Source organism: Bufo gargarizans, chromosome 8 (assembly GCF_014858855.1).
Source record: "Bufo gargarizans isolate SCDJY-AF-19 chromosome 8, ASM1485885v1, whole genome shotgun sequence".
Classification (NCBI taxonomy): domain Eukaryota; kingdom Metazoa; phylum Chordata; class Amphibia; order Anura; family Bufonidae; genus Bufo; species Bufo gargarizans.
Window position 1 is genome coordinate 50192406 of NC_058087.1, and position 25251 is coordinate 50217656.

General features: G+C 45.8%; 1 protein-coding gene across 2 annotated transcripts in view; it reads left to right on the plus strand.

Moving 5' to 3' along the window:
• The window catches only part of AGAP1 (ArfGAP with GTPase domain, ankyrin repeat and PH domain 1), a 377584-nt gene that overhangs the window by 287310 nt on the left and 65023 nt on the right, over nucleotides 1-25251 (plus strand). For both annotated transcript variants that reach the window (XM_044303243.1, XM_044303242.1), the window contains exons 12-13: nucleotides 9517-9684; nucleotides 24052-24213. In XM_044303243.1, the coding sequence (XP_044159178.1) occupies nucleotides 9517-9684; nucleotides 24052-24213 (330 nt within the window). The remainder of the gene's footprint in view (nucleotides 1-9516; nucleotides 9685-24051; nucleotides 24214-25251) is intronic.

Genomic DNA, 25251 nt, shown 5'->3' on the forward strand with positions numbered 1-25251 from the left:
AAGTCTGTATGTCGTCTTGTACATCTGCAACACGGAGATCCGGCCGCCTGATCCGGCAGAGAATGCAGGAAATTGCAGTTTGTGTCCAGCCAACTTTCAGCCAGATGTGGCCGGCGGGCATTCTGTTTGCATCCAGCAGTGCCGGATCCAGTGAATTCATACACGACGCAGATGTGAAATTAGCCTTAATCTGCCCTATGTGTAAAACCTGTGATGGAAAGGAAAGTTCACGGGAAATGCTGGGGCTATCCGCTTAAAATGCCCATAATTCCCTATAGTTTACATACATTTTATATAGTTATATTTATGACTTAATAATAATAAGCATAATGTGCTACGCTAAATGTGATGCATAATGGGGGTCATTTATGAACAGACATTCGCCACTCTTTGGTGTATATCTGTGGCGGATTGCATTGCAAAGGCGATTTTGCGTGGCAATCTGTGACTTTTTTCACCGCTCACGCCAGGTCTAAAAAAAGAGGGCGTAGCATGGGCAGGGAAAAGGGTGGCCCGTCGTATTTATTATTTTCTACGTCTGTTTTAGCACCAGAAAATGCTCTAAATTAGGCGGATGAACTGCCAGCACAGGTGGGCCGAAGACCATCGTCTAAATCGCCGGTCTTAATAAATGTCCCCCAATATGTATACAAATAAACCGACAGGATGCCCGACATGTGCTGCAGTATATTAAAGGCTAGCTGCATTTCCCCTTAGACAGGGCAAATATAATATAATACATCATATATCAGCAATTGTTGAAGTCACTTTTGCTTTAGCTTCCATTAACATAATATGCGCCAAATTAATGAAACGTTGCACATTGTTTGAGAGATTTGATACAGCTTAAAAATATCCCTTTTTTTGTCTACAGATGTTTTTCCAGATTTTTTTTTTTTACCCACCCTTTCCACTGATTTAAGATTGATAACTCTGGTGTACACCGCAGTCACACCGCTAACCATGACAACTGACAAAGTTGTGTTTTGGTGCAAAAATGTGTGACTTTTTTCTGGAGCAGGATATTAATAAATGTACCCCATCTTCAGCTTAAGTGCAGAAAGGAATAGACTGGCTTTCTTGTGATGATAAGATAGGTCCTGTTAGTTGTATGCAGGGGATGCAGCGAGGAGGGTTGCAGTTGCACTTGGTTCCTGATGCCTGAGGGGTCCAAAAAAAGCCTCTGCCATTAAATAGGCCAGTAGTATTACAAATAGCCCATAATGGTTAGTGAAGCCCTGGTACAGATTTTACATCGAGACCCAGGAGCTGCAGGCAATGCCGCAGTTAGCCACTCATTAGTCAGAAACATGTCGGGCCATAGCTTGCTAGTAACCTGTGAATTCACAACGCTCCGTACTGCCTAGAAGTAAATACGGCATAATCCACTGTTTGCTAGAAAATTCGTTTGCACATTTCTTTGTATTCTTGCTTAAAACATGTAAAACTCATTGCCTGCTTCCCACTCCGAGAGGCAGAACTGCTCCCCCTCCTCCGTTCCTCCACTCTCCACTAGCCCCAGGTCTCTTTCATAATGTTAAATCCATCAAGAGACAAGGAGCTGATTTTTACCCAAAACCACTAATGTGTTTTCAGCGTTGAACTGCTGATGACATCTTAAAAGTCCTCATCGTGCGGCGCCCTCCACACTCCAACAATCAGAACATCTCGTAAACCCATAAAATCCAAACTAATAGCAATGAATATTCAGTGACCTAGAATACTAATTATTGTCATGAATATTAATGCCATCGGACTTGCTTTCGTCCCCCTCTTCCTCCTCCTCCCTGTTGTCTACCTTTTTTTTCTCTCTCCCGTGCACTTTTTTTCCCCCTTCTTTTTCCATAACGTGGGGGATCCAGTAAAGTTCTATAACCCAACACCTGTAATTCCGCATGAAAGCCGTCCATTTTCTATTCCTTGCTACGTTATTGTCCGAGCACCCAGTTTTGAGTTCTTTGTTTTACCTCTCCCACCCACCCTCACGCTCATCACTTCTCTTCCCGTCTCTCACCCCCTCTGTCACACTTTCCACTCAGCTGTGCACTGGAGATGTTTCCTAATGAGTGTTTAAGAGGGGGATCTGTCCTCTGCCACTGTGGTGGGGGCAATAAGCAGATCTTGATTAACGAGACAGTGGGGGGGAAGGGGTAACAGCAATGCTGTTGTGTGCACCCCCCAGCATCATTGAGAGGAGCTCCTCTCTAGGCATCCTCCAGCTCTCAGATTAATAGCTTTGCAGGACGCATTTAGGATACATTGCAAAGGTTTCTATCTAATGGGTTCAGCCATTTCCTCTTTGAGTGACAGGCGCGGGGAGTAATCGGCTGTGCAGAATGGCAGCACATTGCTAGTACTTAAGTGTACATTATCCCTGTTGTGTGTCCTGCAGAGGCTGTTTATCAGGATGCCTCTCGCAGCCGACAGGCGCCAACTGACGCTGCTCTTGCTGTGGCGGGAGCAAGTAAATGTGAGAATAATAATAATAAAATTTGAGTCAAGGAACTGGGGGAAAAATCCTATGGAGAGGGAAATGTGTGTCTGAGAAACATAACTTGGTGCAACTTGGGCTGCACTGGGATAATTGGACTTCAGCATCAGATTCCCTGCACCCTTGTTGTCTCTGACCTTGCTGCAGCTTCTGATTCCCACCCCAAACCCCAGAGCTTTCCTCCATATTACTGATTTGCTAATTCTTACGTTAGGGGAAGCCCTTGAGGGTGCACTGTAAAGTCAGCACCCTAAAAAACAGTCTCTAAAAGCTTTTTTTTTAAGTTCCATTATTTCCAGGGATTTTTATAATAGGCATGGACTTAGTTTGTGATAGACTGATACAGAGGGGCAGCGGACCCTGCCCACATGGGCTCACAGTCTGCAAGGGAAGAGGGAAATAGACCGTAGGTGACGGTAGAAGCTGCTCATATGGCTGTGTAGTGGCAGCAGGTTTTTTGTAGGCTTTCCTGAAGAAGTGAGTTTTCAGTTTGCTGTGGATAATTTGGATGTTGGGGGAAGTCTGATGTGCTGGGGTAGTGGGTTCCAGACTATGAAAGATGGGTAGAAGAAATCGTGTAGAGGATTGTGTGGTGAGCACCGAAGGAGGTCTTGTGAGGATGGGAGATTACAGGTAAGGATGTATCGGGAGAGTAGGTCAGAAATGTAAGGAGGGGGACAGATTGTGGGAGATCTTGTATGTCTTCATTAGTATTTTGAACTGTATGCTCTGGACAGTGGGAAGCCAATGAAGGGATTGGCCGAGGAGAAACAAGTGGACAGGTTGTTTAACCAGGCAACAGAGTTGAGGATAGATTGGAGGATGTGTAAGAATGTTAGATGGGAAGCCTCAGAAGAGGAGGTGGCAGTACTCTAGGTGGGAGATGATGAGGGCGTGCACAGACATTTTACAGTTTAGCTGAGTAGACATTTTAGTGTTTCCTTCTATAGAGCTATGGGAAGGCTTGTTTTTGCGGGACAAGCTGTATCTTATATTGGTACCATCTTGGGATATTATACATCTTTCTGATAACATTTTATTATTGTTTTCCCAGGGGCAAGGTGACCAAAGAAAAGCAGTTCGCCAGTTTTGATTTTTCTATATATTTTATTCCACTGTGATGTTCACCATGCGAGATACTTTCATGTTCTGAAAGTCCAGATGCGGCTATAGCAATTACATTTATTTATTGTTTATTCTTATATATAAAATTGGGAAGGGGGGAGGTGATTACAGTTTTTTTTTATTTTTTCATTCTTTTAAAATAATCTTTTCCTTTTTTTGTACTTTCACTTTTTTAGTTCCTCTAGGAATATGCAATCTTACACCATAAACTGCAATAGTAAATTATTGCAGTCTATGGGGATTCTATGTACTGCCTATTAATCCTTGACGCAGGCAGGGCTTAAAATGGAAATGCTATGGCAGGAGGCTGCCATAGCGATCAATTGACACCCTGAGGGTACACCACAGGAGAGCAGATCAGAGGTCACAGTGAGCCCCTTTCCACTGTCTAACCTATCAGATGCTGTGTTCTCTATAGACCATAGAATCTGAGGGGTTAAATGAGCAGGTTATTGTGGCTGGGTATAAACTGCATTACACAACTGGCACCCTATGAGCCTGCTCCATACATAGCTTGCGCACCTCGGACATATAGGTATCTCCAGGTGTGCCAGGAAATTACATTTATTTTTGTTAATTGTTATACGTTGTCTGTTAAAGTTCAAATACAGGCTTTAGGCGGCCTGTTCCCCTGATACACGGGTCTCCGCTCTCAAGCCCAGCACAGGCCACAGATCCCAGCACACAGACCTCCCGAGCTCCAATGTCGGATGGAGGTAATCCTTTCTACCTGGCAGGGCTGGCTGGTTTTTATGCCTGGCCAAGCCTGGCCTGGAACGTGGGGAGTAGTCACCCACCCAGCACTTTGACTACTCCCAGTAAGAGCAGTCCCGGATCAGCTTTTACAGCCATGCTAAGTACCAAGGTGTCAAACAGCAACTGCTGCTGACACATAAAAACCATCTCTTACTCTACAGAGGCCAGGAACCTTGATGATTCCTTGTACCTTCTTACATACCTCAGCCCTTTGTTCAACCCTGAGGGGGTGAACACATGCCATACAGTATATTCTGGACAGGGCATCCGTGTTTCCGTGCAACCGGCCTGCCTGTGTTCTATGGAGAACTTAAAGTTCTGTAAGGACAGGAACCACCTGGTGACCCGGGCATTTCTCTCTTTGGCCTGGCTCATCCACTTGAGAGGGGAGTGGTCAGTCACCAGGCGGTATGTTCTCCCCAACTAATAATAGCGGAGAGACTCAAATGCCCACTTGATAGCCAGGCTCTTTCTCTCCACTAGACTATACCGGGTCTCGGCTGGGGTGAGCTTACGGCTGAGTAAGACAATGGGATGCTCATCCCTGTTGACTTCCTGAGACAGTACAGCATCAAGGCCTACTTTGGAGGCATCGGTCTGTCCTATAAACTTTCTTTTGAAGTCGGGTGTCACCAAATCCGGGGACCCGCACAGGGGCGACTTCAAAGCAGAGAAAGCCTTTTCCGCCCGATCATCCCAGCGAACCATCACTGACTTGTGTTTCTTCAAGAGCCCTGTCAATGGCGTGGCCACCGTAGCAAAGTGGGAACAAACCTCATGTAATAGCCCACCATTCCCAGAAATGACTTTACTTGCCTAGTGGTGACAGGTCGGGGCCAGTTTCGTATTGCCTCTATTTTGTTCACTTGGGGTTTGATGGCTCCGCGCCCAATTACATACCCCAGGTACTTAGTCTCCTCTAACCCTTTCGCACATTTTTGGAGTTTATCGGTTAGTCCCGCTTCCGAAGGGAGTCCACTACAGCATGCACTCTGGGTAGGTGACTTTCCCAGTCGGTACTGTGGATGACAATATCGTCCGGGTAAGCTGAAGCGTACCGACGATGTGGACGCAGCACAATGTCCATAAGCCGTTGAAAAGTGTCGGGGGAACCTGATACAACCCTTCAGGTGTGATGAAGGCAGTTTTCTCTTTGGCAGCCTCCGTTAAGGGCACCTGCCAGAACCCTTTCGTGAGGTCCAAAACAGAAAATTACCGGGCTTGTCCTAACCTCTCGATAAGCTCATCGACCCGGGGCATGGTATACACATCGAATTTGGAAATCTCGTTCAGTTTACAAAAATAGTTACAGAACCGTAATGTCCTGTCTGGCTTGGGTATTAAGACTATACGACTGGCCCACTCACTTTTAGACTCCTCAGTGACATCTAGTTGTAGCATTAACTGCACTTCCTCCGAGATGACTTGTCCCTGAGCCTTGGGTACCCGGTATGGTTTGAACCGGACTTTGGCCTGAGGTTCCGTGACAATGTCATGCTGAATTGTGGAAGTGCATCCAGGGAGGTCCAAGAACACATCCGTGTTCCGACTAACGAACTCCTCCTGAGCCTGTTTAGAGTAGAGGCTGTCAGCAACTTTTACTGAGGCAACCGCTTCGCTTGCTTCAGACAAAGGGGCCGGAACCTCTTCCCCTAGAAAACCCGGACGCGGCTGTCTTCCGTAGAGGTCCCTCTATCCTTCCACGGCTTAAGTAAATTACCATGGTAGATCTGTTCCAGCTTTCGCCGCCCTGGCTGGTGTATCTTGTAGTTCACCTCTCCAACTTTCTCGAGTACCTCGTAGGGCCCCTGCCACCTAGCCAGGAACTTACTGTCCACGTTCAGTACCAGAACCAAAACCTGATCACCCGGGTTTAAGATCCGGACCCGAGCCTGACTATTATAGACCAGACTCTGGGCTCGGTGAGCTGCCTCCATATGCTCCCTAACAAGACGCAACACTGTCTCAATCTGTTCTTGCATCAGAGTAACGTACTCAATAACACTTTTTTACGGAGTGGGCTGTTGTTCCCATGCCTCTTTGGCTACATCCAAGAGACTGCGAGGGTGTCTGCCATAAAGCAGTTCGAAGGGCGAGAACCCAGTAGAGATCTGGGGTACCTCTCGCACTGCGAGCATGAGAGAGGGCAGAAAAAGGTCCCAGTCCTTCCCATCTTTAGCTACCACCCTTTTCAACATATTTTTTAATGTTTGGTTAAACATGCCTCAAAGTTCAAATACAGGCTTTAGGCAGCCTGTTTCCCCTGACACACGAGTCTCCACTCTCCAGCCCAGCACAGGCCTCAGATCCCAGCACACAGGCCTCCTGAGCTCCACTGTCAGATGGAGGTAATCCTCTCTACCTGGCAGGGCTGGCTGGTTTTTATGTCTGGCAAAACCCGGCCTGGAACATGTTGAGTAGTCACCCACCCAGCACTTTGACTACTCCAAGTAAGAGCCGTCCAGAATCAGCTATTAAAGCCATGCTAAGTACCAAGGTGTCAAACAGCAACTGCTGCTGACACATAAAAACCGGCTCTTACTCCACCGAGGCTAGGAACCTCGGTGACACGTACCTATCATCCATGATTATTTATTTTACCTTATTACAATATATATATATATATATATATATATATGTAATATAAAGCTAAGTGTATGTGTATATGTATGTCCGCTAAAAGAATCTCCACCGTTGCATTTACAATCACGAAATTTGGCACACAGGTACATCAGGTGTCCGGGAAGGTTTTAGACTCTCTAGCACGTACCGTTCCTGAGATATTCCTAAAAAATGCATTAGCCAATAGAAGCTTGGTCACATGACCCTTATCAGCCAATGGAAGCTCGCAGGCCACAGTTTTACACCAGGTTTCCATAACAACCCAGCAATTTTTCTTCACTGCTGTAGGTCAGCTTTAAAGGGGCAGGGCGCTGTGGATGACACTGTTAAGGGAGCGGAGTTATGTGGAGGTCACAGTTCAGGGGCAGGTAGGGTGGCCATTCAGGCCACCCTCGAAAGACTGACTTAAAAACCCCGCCCCCAGGTCCCACTAAGCCACGAAAAATCAACTTCTGTCAGCTGCAGGGGTGGGAGGGAGGGTGACTTTCTCCCTGCAGTTAACGCTCAGACAGCACAGTGCTGCTGTCTGAGCATCAGCTGTTCAAAAGGACAGGAAGTCCGCCGGGCGGAGGACAGGGAGTCTGAATGCCGGACTGTCTGGCCTAAAACCGGACCTCTGGCCACCCTAGGGGCAGGCTGCTGTGGAGGTCACGGTTAAGGGGACGGTCCGCTATGGAGGTCAGTGTTAAGGGGTGTATTGATTTCCAAACCACACCGTCCCCATAACAGTGGCCTCTACATCAGTTAGGGGATAGGGTACTGTGGAGGTCACTAATAAAGGTGCGGCTGCTGTGGCAGTCACTGTTAAAGGGGTGGGCTGCCGTGGAGGTCACTGTTAAGGGGGCGGGCTGCTGTGGAGGTCACTGTTAAGGGGGCGGGATGCTGTGGAGGTCACTGTTAAAGGGGCGGGTGCTGTGGAGGTCTCTTAAGGGGGCAGGGAACGGTGTGTCACAGTTAAGGGGACGGTCTGCTATGGAGGTCAATGTTAAGGGGCAGGATGCTGTATAGGTCACTGTTAAGGGGGCGGGGTGTTGTGGAGGTCTCATTTTAAGGGAACGGAGCTCTGTGGAGGTCACTGCTAAGGGGGCGGGTTATTGTGGAAATCACTGTTAATGAGAGGGTACTGTGGAGGTCACTAATAAAGGGGCGGACGCTATGGAGGTCACTGTTAAAGGGGAGGGCGCTGTGGATGTTACTGTTAAGGGGGCAGGCCGCTGTGGAGGTTACTGTTAAAGGCATGGGGTGCAGTAGATGTCACTGTTATAGTGGATACTGTCGATATCTTTTAGGGTACTTTCACACTTGCGGCAGGACGGATCCGACAGGCTGTTCACCATGTCGGATCCGTCCTGCGGCTATTTCGCCGGACCGCCGCTCCGTCCCCATTGACTATAATGGGGACGGGGGCGGAGCTCCGGCGCAGCACGGCAGTGCACGGAGAAAGGCCGCCGGACTAAAATTACTGCATGTCAGGCTTTTTAGTCTGGCGGCTCTACTCCGAGCAGCAAAAATAAAGGACGCACTAGATTGGTAAAATGACAGACCAACCATAGTAGATGGTTGGCCATGATGATGATTTTGTACGGTGGCACACAAGCTTCTCTCTCTTGTAATTGAGCTCACCTGCATATATTTTTATTTTCCTGGAGAACATTGTATTGCCTAGAAGGCTTTGGCACTCTCCACAAGGAGAAATCGTACATATACATGCATGCTCATCTTGGTCAAATGTGCATATTTTCAAGAGAAAAAAGGATCGGACATTTTGAAATCCACCAGCCCAGTCCTCTCTCACATCTTCTCTTTATGTAGAATGAACTCCACGTTAATCTAATGTGCATGGTCAGCATTAAAGAGGTCCTCTCACTTCAGCAAGTGGCTTTTTTCATGTAGAGAAAGTTAATACAAGGCAGTTACTAATGTATTGTGATTGTCCATATTGCCTCCTTTGCTGGCTTCATTCATTTTCCCATCACATTATGCACTGCTCATTTCCATGATTACAACCACCCTGCAATCCAGCAGTGGTAGTCGTGCTTGCACAATATAGGAAAAAGTGCCAACCTCTGTGGTGGCTGGGGCCGCGGGTGTGCGCATAGTGTTGCACTTTTTCCTATAGTGTGCATGTGCAGCCACTGGATTGTGTGGTGGTCATAACTAGGGATGAGCGAATCGACTTCGAATGAAACATCCGAAGTCGATTCGCATAAAACTTTGTTCTAACACAGCAGGAGCTCCGTACAGTATTATAATGTATTGGCTCTGATGAGCCGAAGTTACTGCTTCGCGAAGTCTCGCGAGACTTTGCGCAATAACTTCATAAATTAATTTGTACTGTGAAAAACCATTTCCCGAACTCGGGTTCGGTTCCAGACATGAAATCTTCGCCTCGTAGATGGGTTAACCCCTGGTTCAGTCCGATACAGCACGCGATACAGATGGAATACAAATGTGGTCAGAGTTTGGTGACGTGTTCTTGTCTATGCATGACGATTAATGATCTTGTTTGGTTGTCGTTACAGGAAACGTTACAAGCAGCACATCAGTTACCCAGATGGCCAGTGGTCAGAGTGGCATTAGCCTTGGCTCTTTCAGCCGCTTAGATGGCATGCATCAGCGGTCTTACTCCGTGTCCAGTGCTGATCAGTGGAGTGAGGGAGCTGTCCTCGCAAACTCCGCCATCAGTAGCGGTAAGTGCATAAGAAGCCAATAACATTATAGAGAAACTCCTGCAGACATGTGAAACCATATCCACAACCTTCTAACCTAACCTCACGTGCTTTTCGCCGATAATGGTCCACCTTTTCTTTGCCATGTTAAATGTAGAAATCCGTATCTCTAGCCAGATTACAGGTATCACATGCTGTTGTTATATGGAAGCGGAGCTAAAGGCACAGGAGAGGCTACAGACAGTGCTTGGTGCAGCAGCATGCATGTCACAGGCAGTGTGCATACTCCCTATGAAGAATCGCTGAGGTTGGTGAGAATTTACAGGGTAAATTTTCCCCTTTAATATAGCATATAGAAGCAGTGATATGAGTGAAATGCCGGTTCAGGATATGGAGGTTTTTCATCCTGCGGTTTTCGCAACACTATACCTGCGTTTATGGTGCATTTTCTTCCAGCAAAAGGAAACCACACTGCAAAACTGAATTACATTAAAGGGGTTGTCCCACGAAAATATTCTACAATTTTCAAACCAGCTCCTGGATCTGAATACTTTTGTAATTGCAGCATGTAATAAAAAGAATTTGTATAGCTACTATAAAAAATGTATCTGTATAGCGCCACCTGCTGTTTGTGGTTTTCGGATTTCTCTGTCCTACTTAGGCTACTTTCACACTAGCGGCAGGACGGATCCGACAGGCTGTTCACCCTGTCTGATCCGTCCTGCCGCTATTTTGCTGGACCGCCCCTCCGTTCCCTTTGACTATAATGGGGACGGGGGTGGAGCTCCGGCGCAGCTCGGCAGTGCACTGCGATAGGCCGCCAGACTAAAAAGTCAGACATGCAGTACTTTTAGTCCGATGGCCTTTCGCCGCGCACTGCCGTGCTGCACCGAAGCTCCGCCCCCGGGCACGGCGAAATAGCGGCAGGACGGATCCGACGGGGTGAACAGCCTGTCGGATCCGTCCTGCTGCTAGTGTGAAAGTACCCTAACTGAGATGGCTGCACATGCTCAGTTTAATCCTTTACCGTCTGAGCTTTTAGGGAGAGAGCAGCAGCAGAAAGGGATGTGCCCCTGAGCTGCTGCGGGAAGGACACGTCCCCTGAGCTGCTGCGGGAAGGACACGTCCCCTGCGCTGCTGCGGGAAGGACACGTCCCCTGAGCTGCTGCGGGAAGGACACGTCCCCTGAGCTGCTGCGGGAAGGACACGTCCCCTGAGCTGCTGCGGGAAGGACACGTCCCCTCAGCTGCTGCGAGAAGGACACGTCCCCTGAGCTGCTGCGGGAAGGACACGTCCCCTGAGCTGCTGCGGGAAGGACACGTCCCCTGAGCTGCTGCGGGAAGGACACGTCCCCTGAGCTGCTGCGGGAAGGACACGTCCCCTGAGCTGCTGCGAGAAGGACACGTCCCCTGAGCTGCTGCGAGAAGGACACGTCCCCTGAGCTGCTGCGAGAAGGACACGTCCCCTGAGCTGCTGCGGGAAGGACACGTCCCCTGAGCTGCCAGCTTGATATAAATCTAGCAGAGCATTGAATAATGTTTTTTTAGTGTGGCTTTTTGCAGTACAGCCACGACATGTGGCAGCACTCTTCGGGTGTATGCATACGGTGCAGCACTATGGTAGGAAGGGATTTTGCACAACTTTTATCAAAAACTGCAATATGAGCACAGCATGTGAATACACAGCACAACTCAACCCTTGAAGTATGGGATCTCTTAGTGACCAGAGGGTAGATAGTTACCATTTAGATAAAATCCATAAACTATTCCAATGAGATTGGTTTGATTAACACATACACCTAGGTTCCACCTTGCGGCACCGTAGGCACTTGTCCCAATGACTACCCCGGTCTCCCTGCTGCGTTCCCTTTTCCATTTGACCTCATCTCCTGCATAACCCATTCCCACGTCACAGCTGCTTGGAGATGCCACTCCTTGTCCACTTGTGCCCATCATGCAGTGTCTTTTTACATAAAGTAAGTCTGTCCTCTTTAAGGAGCGTTCAGTGTAAATCCTGTATGGTTGCTATGCAAGACACATTGTCAAATGGGAGAAATTTGATCATATCATTATGTAGTGTATGTATATATAATTCACCGCTGTTCCCGCTCTCTTCCCTTTAAACCACCCAGCAATGAGGCTATTAATGTAAGGGAGCGACTTTTAGCTGTAATTTGCACAAATTCTCTGGTTCCGGAGCAAAGATTTTCTCAGGAATTCAGGTGATGCAGACAGCAGAGGTAGGAACGTGGCCATAACCCCATTGAAGTGACAGTCGGGGACGAGGCTTTAAGCTTCTTCCAAGAGAAAGGCACTAGAAAGGGAAAGATTCCTCCAAGTGACAATCTTGTGACAGGGAACGGAACAGAGGGAAAGAGAGAAGAGAGACGTCTTCAGAGGCGCAAGAAATAATAACAAGGATTCGTGCAGCCAAAAAAAGACAGCCGTGTGTTGAGGGAGGGTTTGAAGATGTCTCCTGTGAGAGACGCTATTTGTGAGCATTGTCACAGAGGAACAATGCAGTCTGCGGAGAGCCCAGAAAACGGCTGTGTGTGTTTTTATTCATCTAGATCAGGAACCTTAAAAGCAAAGAGTAACCTTCTTCTCTCCTGTTAATTCCGCTGCAGTGCGCTTGGGGAGAGATTGGAGGGCTCTCTTTTAGGTGTACATGGCGTATATATGCTAGTGCAGAATATGGCTGCTAGCATTGTATACTACCTTGTACATGTCTATACTGGATTATATAAAGACTTTGAACTGCTTTAAACCCATGGAGAATGCAAAAATTCAAGTTTTGGGGGAGAACGTTACCTTTCTTGAACATCTCAGTTAGTGGAATGGTCGAATGCTTTCTGTACAGAAACACATTTTAGATTTTGTTTCTCACTTTTAGTATCACTTACTTTTTATTGTTTTTCATTAAGTACATTGGTGCTACTTATGGATGTTATGGAGGTGGATCTCCCGCTTGTCACCATTTCTGTGATGCAAGGAAGAGAGCGGCTAACAGATAGCAGCTCTCGCTCTTATGTACTTTGGCCATGCAATACTATTTTCCCCTGCAGTGGCCACTCTGCAGTTTATATATATATATATATATATATATATATATATATATTTATTTATTTATTTCTAAGGTACCACTTGGAACCAAACCCGAGTTCGGGAAATTGTTTTTTTTTTTACAGTAAAAATTAATCTATAAAGTTATTACGCGAAGTCACGCGCCAATATATTATAATATTGTACGGCGCTCCTGCTCCGTACAGTATTGGACCAAAGTTTTTTGCGAATAGACTTCGGATGTTTCATCCGAAGTCGATTCGCTCATCCCTAATACACACCTGACCATAAGACGCAACTAGGTTTTAGAGGAGGAAAATGAGGGGAATTATTTTTTTTTCAGACCTCTGATCAGGCTGCCAATCTTCATCAGACCTCAGATCAGACCCCCAGTCTTCATCAGACCCCCAATCTTCATTTGACCTCAGAACAGACCCCCAGTCTTCATCAGACCTCAGATCAGACCCCCCAGTCTTCATCAGACCTCAGATCAGTCCCCCCAGTCTTCATCAGGCCGCAGGTCAGGCCCCCAATCTTCATCAGACCCTAAGATCAAATCTGACAAAAATAAATACAATTTCTTGCCTTTCCTGCTCTGGACTGCGGCACCACTCTTCCTGAAGCGCAGCACTGAGTCTGTGACCTGATGTCACAGCATATGGTGGCACTTACGTGCACTACTTTCTGACGCTATTTTCTGTGAGGACACAGCACTGGAGAAGACCAGGGAGTGGTGAGTAATGTAAGTGCTACACTCACCGCTCCCTGGTCCTACTGTACTAATGACCTCTTCCATAATGGAAGCGCTAATTAATATTGGCTTTATAAGAACCACTGCCATTTTTTCCCTACTTTTGGGGGGGGGGGGGGGAAGGAGTGCATCTTACTGAGTGAAAAATACTGTGTTTAAATATAACATATATACACAAACACACATAGTACTGTGCAAATGTTTTAGGCAGGTGTGAAAAAATGCTGCAGAGTAAGACCCCTTGCAGACGAGCGTGTCCGGATTAGGTCCGGATGCTTTGCAAATGCGTTCAGTGAAAAAAGCACGATTTCGCAGGCAAAGTCATTCAGTTAGATAGCGGTCAGTTTTTATCGTGCGGGTACAATGCATTTTGATGCGTTTTGCACGCGCGTGATAAAAAACTGAATGTATACAAACAACATCTCTTAGCAACCATCCGTAAAAAACGCATCGCATCTGCACTTGCTCGCGGATGCGATTTTCACGCAGCCACATTCACTTCTATGGGGCCAGCGTTGCGTGAAAATCGCAATATAGGACATGCTGCGATTTTCACGCAACGCACAAGTGATGCATGAAAACCAACGCACATGTACACAGCCCCATTGAAATAAATGGGTCCGGATTCCGTGCGGGCGCAATGCGATCGCATCATGCATTGCACACACACGGAATACTCGCTTGTGTGAAAGGGGCCTAAAGGTGCATTTACAATGTGTCAATTTGAGTGTAGAGTTCCTTCCGGACAATTGCATGAGGACAAGCGCTGGCTACTGCCATCACTTGTGCTTATACAGCTGCATTGTTTCTGGGCAGCAGAGTGCTGTTTAGGCTACATGCACACAAACGTATTTTGTTTCCGTGTGCTGTCCGCATCAGTATGTCTGTTCCGTAGCCCAGTAAAAAAAAATAGAACATGTCCTATTCTTCTCCATTTTGCGGACAAGGATAGGCATTGTTACAATAGGATAAAACTATTGTTACAATAGATCCGCCCAAAAAACGGATGGCATACGTTTTTTTTTTTTTCGGATCCGCAATTTGTGGACCGCAAAACACATACGGTCATGTGCATGTAGCCTTAGACCGCACTATCTGCTACCGAGAAATGATGATTGAGGTGTCTGCACTTTAGATCGTTTCGCTTGTTCATCCGGTGATCTGCAGCACCTTTACACCGGCAGATTATCGGGAACAAACGCTCGTAAGCATGTTCCTTCCCAATAATCAGCCTGATAATTGACCAATCTAAACGAGGCTTAAACTGAGTCTTTCACCAAATATGACCATTACAGATCATTTAGATCAGGTTCTCCATTACTTTCCCCAGATTACTATGGTACCTTTCATATTGCAGTCCATCGCCAATTTGCTCCAAAAAACACTTTTATACTATATGGTAATTAGGTTCTGAAGGTGCCCAGGCCCCTCGGCGCTTTGCTTACCAAACCCCTCCTCTTTCACCCCTCTGGCCCGCCCTAGTTTAATTTGATTACCTCCTCCTCTCCGTCTGAAATCCTGTGCCTCCGCCGGCTGGATCGGGTTGCGTAGGCTGGCGCATGCGCACTGAAAGTCCCTGTTCCTCTGCCCATAATGGACAATGCAGTGCGCATGCGCTGGGAATGTGGAGCGGCAAGGACGCAGGATTTCAGACGCAGAGGCGGAGGTAATCATATTAAACAAGGGCGGGCCAGAGGGGTGAAAGAGGAGGAGCTTGGTAAGCAAAGCGCTGAGGGGCCTGGGCACCTTCAGAACCTAATTACCATATGGTATAAAAGTGTTTTTTGGAGCAAATTGGCGATGGGCTGCAATATGAAAGGTACCATAGTAATCTGGGGAAAGTAATGGAGAACCTGATCTGAGTGGTCTGTAATGGTCATATTTGGTGAAAGACTCCCTTTAAAGGGGTTGTCTCATCATGGACAATGGGGGCATATATATTGAGAACGGAGCCCCGCAAGTGAAGGGGGGCCGCGCATGCTCGGTACGCTCCTATTCACTTCTATTGGGAGCTGGCTTGGTGGTGGCCGAACCGGAGTCCTCCAGCCACCACCTTGCGGGGCTCCGTTCTCGATATAGGTGTGGGTCCCAGCTGTGGGACTCGCACCTATAAGACAATGTGGGACATATCCTAGCAATATGCCCTTATTGTCCATGATGAGACAACCCCTTTAAGAATGCTTTCAAGAATAGAAAAGTATAATAGTTCATTTTTTTTTAATCAATTAATAAAATACAAAGTGAATGAACAAAAGAGAAATCCAAATGAAATCAGTATTTGTGGGACCACCCTTTGCATCAAAAACAGCATCAGTTCTTCCAGGTAACACTTGCAGGCAGTTTTTGAAGAAACTCGGCACGGAAGTTTTTCCAGACATCTACGAGAACCAGCCACATATCTTCACAGATGTAGGCTTTCTCAAATCCTTCCTTCTCTTCATGTAATCCCAGAAAGACTCGGTGATGTTGAGATCAGGGCTACTGTTCTTCCAGGACTCCTTGTTCTTTATGCTGAAGATAGTTGTTAATGAGATTGGCTGTATGTTTGGGGTGGTCCTGCTGCATGATAAATGTGGAGCCAATCAGACTCTATATATAGATAGCGATATGGTATATATTTTCTGGCTGCTTTGAAATGTTGGAAGAAAAAAACTTTTGATGGGTGAATTCACATACGACCTTTTTGTGGCGGTTTTGCAGACTTTTTTCTGGGGGGGTTTTCTGCAGTTTTTTGCTAATTAAAAAAACACCACCTAAATTAGTAGGAATTATGAAATGCTGTACATTATTATTATTATTTTTTTTTAGGCATTTTCCCATCATCTCCTCTATAGTAAATAAAACGCATTACCCAAAAAATACATGTCATTTGAAAAAAATTGTCTTATTCTTATTTTTAAGGTTTTGACCCACAAAAAAAAGATGAACCAATTATGTGTGTGAAGGAAGCATTAAAGGGAACCTGTCAGCACCTTTATGCTGTCCATACTAACGGCAGAATAAAGTAGAGACAGATGAGTTGATTTTAGCGGTCTGTCATTTATAAGTTAAAAGTAAGTGGTTGCCGAGAACCAACATCACAATGATTGCAGACTGGGCCTGGAAAAGAGTCACGGCCACCTGAGAAGAGTCCTGGTTATTCATGAAGTCCTGCTCTCCCGCCCACCTGCTGATGACTGACAGTCTTCTACCTAGTTTTCTCCCTTTCTCTCTAGGAGAGAACTGCCAATCATCAGCAGATGGGCGAGAGAGCGGGAGATTATAATAACCAGGACTCTTCTCAGGTAGATCTGACTCTTTTCCAGGCCTGGGCTGCAATAATTATGTTGCTGTTCTCGGCAACCACTTACTTTTAGCTCATGAGTGACACACCGCTGACATCAGCATTTCTGTCACTATTTTATGCTGCCCTCAGTGAGCTCAGCATAAAGTTGATGACAGGTTCCCTTTAAGCTGCTCTCACACCTGCAGCACGGACATCCGGCCACCTGATTCAACAGAGAATGCCAGGATTCAGCCGGACACAAATCGCAGCATTGAGCGGTTTGAGTCCGGACGAATAAGGTCAGATCTCTGCTGGAACCCACTATACTTGATGGGGCTGGCGGGCATCCAGTTGCATCTGGCAGTGCTGTATCTGGAGAATTCCACCAGGCTGTACTCTGCCTAAACAGCCTACCGGAATTCACACCGCAAGTGCGAAAGTAGCCTAAGACTTAAAGGGGTTATCCGACCCCTGAAATGTTCCCCCCATATGTATGAGCCCCTCAACACAGTGTACTTACCTCGCTTCCCGGCACCCGCGTTGCGCCTGGTCCCTGCACGGCCACTGCTGCTTCTCCCAATGCGCGGATGAAAACATCCAGTGTCGGGGGAGGGGCCTCGTAACAGCCTGCTATTTGCTGTCCCTTTCCCCCCGACACCAAATGTTTTCATCCGCGTGCGGGGACCCGGAGTGATGTGGGTGCCGGAGAGCAAGGTAAGTACATTGTGTGTGAGGTGCCCAGGGAGTAGGGGAGGCATTTCAGGGGTCGGATAACGACTTTAAGGGTGTATTACACCTGCCAATTTTTCAGCACATGATCGCTAAACAAGCATTGGTAGTAACGCTTGTTAGCGATCATCTGGCAGTCTGAAACTTCTGCCGATTGCCCAATGAACGACCAAACGCTCGTTCATCGGGCAATCCAAATCTTGCCAGGTTATTCCATCAATGGAAGAGTGGTTCAGGGAGCATGAGACATCTTTTTCACACATGGATTGGCCACCACAGAGTCCAGACCTTAACCCCATTGAGAATCTTTGGGATGTGCTGGAGAAGGCTTTGCGCAGCAGTCAGACTCTACCATCATCAATGCAAGATCTTGGTGAAAAATGAATGCAGCACTGGATGGAAATAAATCTTGTGACATTGCAGAAGCTTATTGAAACAATGCCACAGCGAATGCGTGCCGTAATCAAGGCTAAAGGCGGTCCAACAAAATATTAAAGTGTGACCTTTTTTTTTTTTTTTTTTTTTTTTTTTGTGGCGACCTTTTTTGGGACAGGCAGTGTATGTTTGCCATATTTAGTCAAATTTTCACTTTTGAGTGGAGGATCTCCTTAATGTACTGAGTCAGAGAAAGCAAATGTCATTTAATTGTATGGCTGTCAGTTAGATCACACGAGCGATACGGAATGAGTCAGGGTCAGTTCAGGGAAAAACGGATGGTTTTGCATGCCAGTGCAATCAGTTTTGACTGCGATTGCGTTCAGTTTTTTCCGCAGCAGTTGCTATCCGTTTTTGATGCATTTTTCATGCACATGACGCAAAACTGAAGAATACCAATCTACATCTCCTTGCACCCATCAGTGAAAAACGCATTGCATACGGATGCTTTAGTTTTTTTCATGCAAGCCCTATTCACTTCTATGGAGCCGGGGCTGTGTGAAAAACACACATGCTGCGATTTTTACTGAACGCGGATATAATCACTGGTGAACAACGCTCATGTGCACAGACCCATTGAAATGAATGAGTCAGGATTCAGTCCCGATGCTATCCGTTCACAACACACATCGCAACCGGACGAAAAACTCGCTTGTGTGAAAGTGGCCTCAGGGGCATGCAAGGAGAAGCACAATCTGTTTCTGATCGCTGTGCGCATAGATGCGCGTTCGTTATCTTTTGCAATAACTGATTAGATGATACATTCATCATCCTCAGATGGTTACTGCCAATAGGTTAAATTCCATCATTCTGAACCAGTGATATAGGCATGCTGGAACGTGTAGTCCCACCCTGGCTGGAATGGCATAGAAATCTCCAGATATTAACCCCTCTAGTACAGTCTTCTAGTGTTTTTTGTATTCGCTAGGAGTTAACTGCAGCAGCGTAAAAATCTCATCAGGAACATGACAAAAAGGGAAATGAGGAATAATCAGGTACTTGGCAACGCGCGAAAAATGATAAATGCACCTGATATTCCCTTGTAATAAAACTTTTTTTTTTTTTTCTAAAATGCCCCCCACCTTCTCCAGGCAGTGAATTCAGCGTCTCAGCCCCCCCACTTTCTGGCAGATCAGCGATTGTCGTTCCGTACTTTTGACTTTTTTTATTTCCTCTTTTTTTTTTTTTTTGTCATTTACATCAAACAAGTGAGAACCTTTTAATTTAAACTTTCTCTCTTCCCTTTCATTAAAAGGGTTGAATCTGAAAGCTCTGTGTTAATGTGCGTGTGATATCAGCGGGGACAGAGAGACAAGTTTCTCTCTTGTTTCTTCTTGTTCTTCTCTATCTTTGGGATTTAAATGTCCGTCTTTGCTAGTGAATATGCTGCTTATTGTCCCTGCTTTTTGTCCAAGACAAAATAACACACATCGGGTCTTCATTTTATTTTCTGATTTCAATGCTCTTTTCCCCCCTCTTCGCATTCAATTAACGGCATGCATGGGGGGCAGAGTAAAAGGATCTTATTTTTTAAGCAGTCTGTGTTTCCCTGTGGCTCCCGCCTTTGAAAGCTGCTCTGAACGTTTCCTAATTAGATAAATTACTTTATCTGAAGGACCACAAAACAGGAGGTGCTGGTAAAGGAAAGAATGTCAGAAGGAGGTCTGGAGGGGGCATCAGGCGGAGGAGGCAGGAGTCGGAGGGTCTGATGTCAGCTTCTTCCCGCTTTTTGCCGGCTGTGTGGTATCTGCTACCTGACTTGTAAAATTAGCTGTCTTGTATGATTTGTCAGTAGAGCAGTGAAGCTCCCATCCAACCTCAGGCATTGAAATGATCCCTAGGTGCACTAACTCCTTCAGCACCAGAGCACCTGCCACCTGCGGTAGTCAGGGATGTCCTCTGCATTGGGAGCAGGGGTCAAAGAAGATGATGTCTCCTGTGATAAAACAATAACTGCTCTGTCCCCTGTCCTACCTTCTCACGGGATTGTGCAGGTGGTGGACATGCACCTCCTACTATCACTTAATACTCTTACAGAGGAGACGCGGGGCATGGCGGACTGTTTCTTGGTGCTATTAGATGTCAATCCTGTTTGTAAAGAACAAAAAAACATTTATCTTGATGATGGGGTTTATTTGGTGGTTCCAACAATAAGCAATTGTGCTTCAGCCTTACATTGGGTCTTATATGGATCACTCTCACGCTTTTACACACTTTTGACCTTGTGATTAGTGTTGAGCGAACTTGTGTTTTAAGTTCTGCGTCCAAAGTTCGGGTTCGGGTTATCGAAGAATCCCGTTTTGGATTCTGCTACCACGGACCATAACGGAATTTAGAATCCATAACAGGATTCTTCGATAACCCGAAACCGAACTTTAGACGCCGAACTTAATAAACAAGTTCGCTCAGCACTACTTGTGATGGTTTGGACTTCGCCTTTCATCCTAAAGGGCTTGGCAGAGTTGTTGTTTTTATATATACAGCTTATCTAAGTTTTTAGATTGGAAATACGGTACATTTTTTTTAGCTCTGAAGGCATTTTACATAACTTTAATAAAATTAAGTGTTCTCCTTGGTCTTTTCTGTTCGGGGGGCAAGAACAAGTTTTTATTACATGCTTTTTTGTTGGGAGACGTAGGCCTCTTTCACACGAACGATACAGATTAGGTCCGGATGCGTTCAGTGAAACTCGCACCATTTTGCAAGCAAGTTTAGTCAGTTTTGTCTGCGATTGCGTTCAGTTGTTTAGTTTTTTCTGCATGGGTGCAATGCGTTTTTATGCGATTTTCACTTGCGTGATAAAAAACTGAATGTTTACAAACAACATCTCTTAGCAACCATTAATGAAAAACGCATCGCATCTGCACCTGTTTGCAGATGCGATGCGTTTTTCACTGAAGCCCCATTCACTTCTACGGGGCCAGGGCTGGGTGAAAAACGCAGAATATAGAACATGCTGCGTTTTTCACGCAATACAGAACTGATGCGTGAAAAAAACTCTTATGTACACAGACCCATTGAAATAAATGGGTCCGGATTCAGTGTGGGTGCTATGCGTTTGTGGAAAACTCGCTCGTGTGAAAGGGGCCTTAATAAGGGCGACTGTGATATTAGACTCCCTAAATATGTTCATGAAGGTTTGAGGTGCCTTAGGATTCCCGTTTTAGCTCCCATTAACGGACCTGTGAGTACAATCTGTAGACACTATTTAATGGAGCAGGAGGAGCTGAACAGATTGATATATATTTAGTGGGAAAAGATTTAGTTACTGTAAGGTTCCATTCACACGTCCGTTGTTTCTTTCCTGATCTGTTCCGTTTTTTGCGGAACAGATCTGGACCAGATCTGGACCCATTCATTTTCAATGGGTCCTGAAAAAAATCGGACAGCACAATGTCTGATTTTTTTTCAGGACCCATTGAAAATGAATGGGTCCAGATCTGTTCCGCAAAAAACGGAACAGATCAGGAAAGAAACAACGGACGTGTGAATGGACCCTAAATGTGTAAATTATACATTTAGGCTAGGTTCACATCTGAGCGTTTTACAGCGCGTTTCTACGCGCTGTAAAACGCTCAACAGGCAAAAACCAATGTTTCCCTATGGGCATGGTTCTCACCTGAGCGTTTTACAGCGCGTACGAACACGCTGTAAAACGCCCTACGCCCCAAGAAGTACAGGAGCGTCTTTGGGGCGTATTGTCGCACGTAACACCTCTGTTTTTCATTGTACACCTCTGTGGTCAATAGCAAGAACGCCCGTACGACGCGCTTTCCAAAATACAAAAACTCCCCAAAATATGCCTCAAAAACGCCCGATAAAAACGCCTGTAAACAGCGCTTATCGAATATGCTCAGGTGTGAACCCAGCCTTATACCTGCCTTTTCTAACTTAACACCTCCCACGTGAGAGGTGTTATCAGTGACTGACCGCTATCTCTGTATACACAATCAAGGCTGTAATAAACAGCCGGATGTGGCAGATGATTGTGGGGAGGGAAGCGTTCGCTCCTGGCAGTCGCCTGCTCGCTAGCGGAGGAGACCGCTACTATTACATGCAGTGATCTCCTCCACAACATGGGGAGGAGCGATCGCCTTTTGTATGTGTTGGGTCATGTTCAAACACTAACGTTTGTCACAATTTAGATGCACATTTCAAAATACCACCCCAAACTGCACCATTTAAACCCAGTTGCAAACCAGTAGGGTATTAGGTAAAATGTACTGTTCTTTCTCCAAAATGGGCTTTGAGTGCCATGACCTGCCTCCTTGGTTATGTCCCAGTTATTTTACTGCACATTACCCAGAAATATGTCCTATAAATTGTCTACCAGAGTATAGCAAATATATGACCTATAGGGGATTGTCAGTTTTTTGTTTAGTTTTTTTCTGATGGTTTATGGCTTATTCCTCATTTGTTAGTATGTGTTTCATTATAAGGACAGTGCAGCCGTTGGCTGTTTGCCAATGGCTGCATTATTGAAGGGGAGATGTGTCTGACGAGACAACCTCCTTCAAATAGTCTCCTTTCATAGTCTCAGTTCCTTTTTTTTTGGGGGGGGGGGGGGGTACTTAGTTTTCAGTTAGAATTGATCTTATAGAGTTTGTATAGATATTTATGGATGGTGTATGTATATTCACAGGTGCACATTATCATTGTGGGAGCATTTGGCATCAGGTACTTTTGCCAGACTTGGGTAGAATGCAGCATATGGCGTATGGGGGTTGCCAGTACAATATGTGGTATCTTGTCAGCTGAGATGAGTTGCCAGATCTTCCACTTGAGCTGAAGGAACGTATAATAAGTTATGTGTGTCCTTGAGCGCAGGCCAGCGACGGCAGTGATCACTTGGAGGGTTCATTTCCCTGCACTAAATTTATGGGAATGTTATTTTATACTTGCTCATCACAAACCCTGAACTGCATGAAGCGGCTAGCCCACAGAAGAGGGGTATATTTTGGGAGAGGGTGTAACACGTTCTTACAATGGCAATAAAATAGGATGGAGGGTGTGAGATGATATCCATAAAAAATGGAAGCTGCACAGTCTGGATGGACCACGTCTCCCCGTTCCATTCCCTCCCTCTCTGCATCTTTTATATATCTGTCAGCTTTTTCTTATTTCTTTCTATTCGCTTCTCATTGTTTTATGAGCAAGCTGTTCCATTCTTCCGTGTCTGTTGTGTGTTAGACACATTCAGTATCCCCTTTTTTCTCTCCCCGAAGAAAGAGGCGATTTCCTGTTTTATCTCAATTGTAAGATCTTAAGAATAAAGCCGCAATATGCAAGTTAGTTGTATTGCGCTACCTACCAGTAGAACAATACAAGCAGAGAGGAGGTTATAACAAAGACGTCTTTACTCATTCAGTTTTGGTTATAAGGTGTATTTCTTGTATGGTACAGCACGTTTGGGGGGGGGGGGGGGGGTTCACTAGAAGGAGGTCCATACACATTAAGATATCTTCTATGCACCTATGGATAGTCAGATATCTTCCAGTCCTTACATATCTCTTTGTGCCACTGCTTTGAAGGAAAAAAAATGGAGCTGTCAGAAAGAGACCGGATTTCACATATTATGTTCCCTAATGTAGTCCTATCAAATATAGTCCTGTACTGGACATGATTGTCTTTTTACCCCAAGACATTGTACAGCTTACAGGCATCTTAAAGGTGCTGTGTGATGAAGACAACCCTTTTTTAAATGGAAGTTGGACGATGATGCACCTCGTTATCAGATGTTTGTGGCAGGGGAAATGTAGAGTTAAATTTCCAGTCATTTAAATCAACGCCCAACTATGTAATACATGGTTAGGAAGGGTCCTACGAGCACTATGTCACTGTACGTGTCAGGACACAGCGTGGGGCCGGAAGAAGACCAGGGAAGGCAAGTACAGCTAGCAATGCACTGTTCTCACCTTCCTGTGCCTCCCGCATTCTAATGGAAGCGGTCATTAGCCATTTCTGGCAGGGGGCCACATAAAATGGTCCCGCGGGCCGGAGGTTCCCCACCCCTGATCTGTGTGGTTTTATGCCCTGAGTGTCTGGCTTGGTAGTTGTTCTCCTGTTGGTCTTCTTCCCAGATGCAGAGAAGCAATTTTGTAGTTGATTATTCCAGTTTTTGAACAATCTCTGTTCTTAAATTGCAGACACCGGCCTGGGTGACTCTGTGTGTTCGAGTCCCAGTATTTCCAGTACCACAAGCCCCAAATTGGATCCACCTCCGTCCCCACATGCAAATCGAAAGAAACATCGCAGGAAGAAGAGTACTAGTAATTTCAAGGCTGATGGGCTCTCCAGCACGGCTGAAGGTGAGATGACGCTCGGCTTCATGTCTGTAAGGTGTAATGTCATTCTTTCACCGTTTTGACTGTATAGAAGACCATATATATAGGAACATTCCATCAGGCTGCATATAATCATGCCAGTTCTAACTCTGGCATGTCGCCCGCCTCACTGCTCTATATAGTTATTGGTTACAAAGTGTCTTCTGTTCACTCATTCATTTACTTTGTATATGTGGCTGGCACATTTCTGCACCATCAGCTGACTTTCTGAAGTGTATGGCCCATCTCAACGTTGACCATCTGTTCCTCAAGGAGATCAGCTTTGCTACAGGAGTCGGGCAGCAGCTTATCCCAGTATTAGTAGAGATGACTTTTGGCTGGCTTAGTATGTCATTCGAGAATTCGCAATCACCTTCCTCTCAACACATTCAGTTGTCAGAGAACAGCAGCCACTTAACTGGGTTTCCCAGAGTTTTACAAAAAAAATTATAATAATGCTAGAAAAAATAAGTAAAATCTTCAAAGATACTTCAGATTTATACAAGGGGGATTTCCTGTTCTCTCTGGCACTGCCTTAGGCCTTATTCACACTCCACGGTTGTGTGCTGTCCACGTATCATTTTAAAATATGTCTTCACACATCCGTGTTTTAGCATGGTCTGTGGGTTTAACACGGAAACGTGCTCTATTTTTGTCATTGTTTACAGATCCATCACACCCGTTATAGTCCACGGGTCCGTGAAAAAAAAAAACAACACAGGTGCCATCCATGTTTTGTTTGTGTTTCACGGACCGTTTATAGGAGATGCTCAGCTGTGCTTTGTCTGTGGAACACGGATGACACACTGAGAGCATAAAACGGACACACGGACCAAACATGGATTCTTCACAGAAATCTTCATGGATGAATCACTGACCGTCTTATCACAGGCGTGTGAATGCGTTAGGTGACAAAGTGTAAAATCTCAAGGCCTGATGCATATACAGTCCTTAAAGCTGCCATACTAAAATGATTTTTTATCATGGTAATTAGTCTTGATGGAATCGAGCTTTGGATCATAG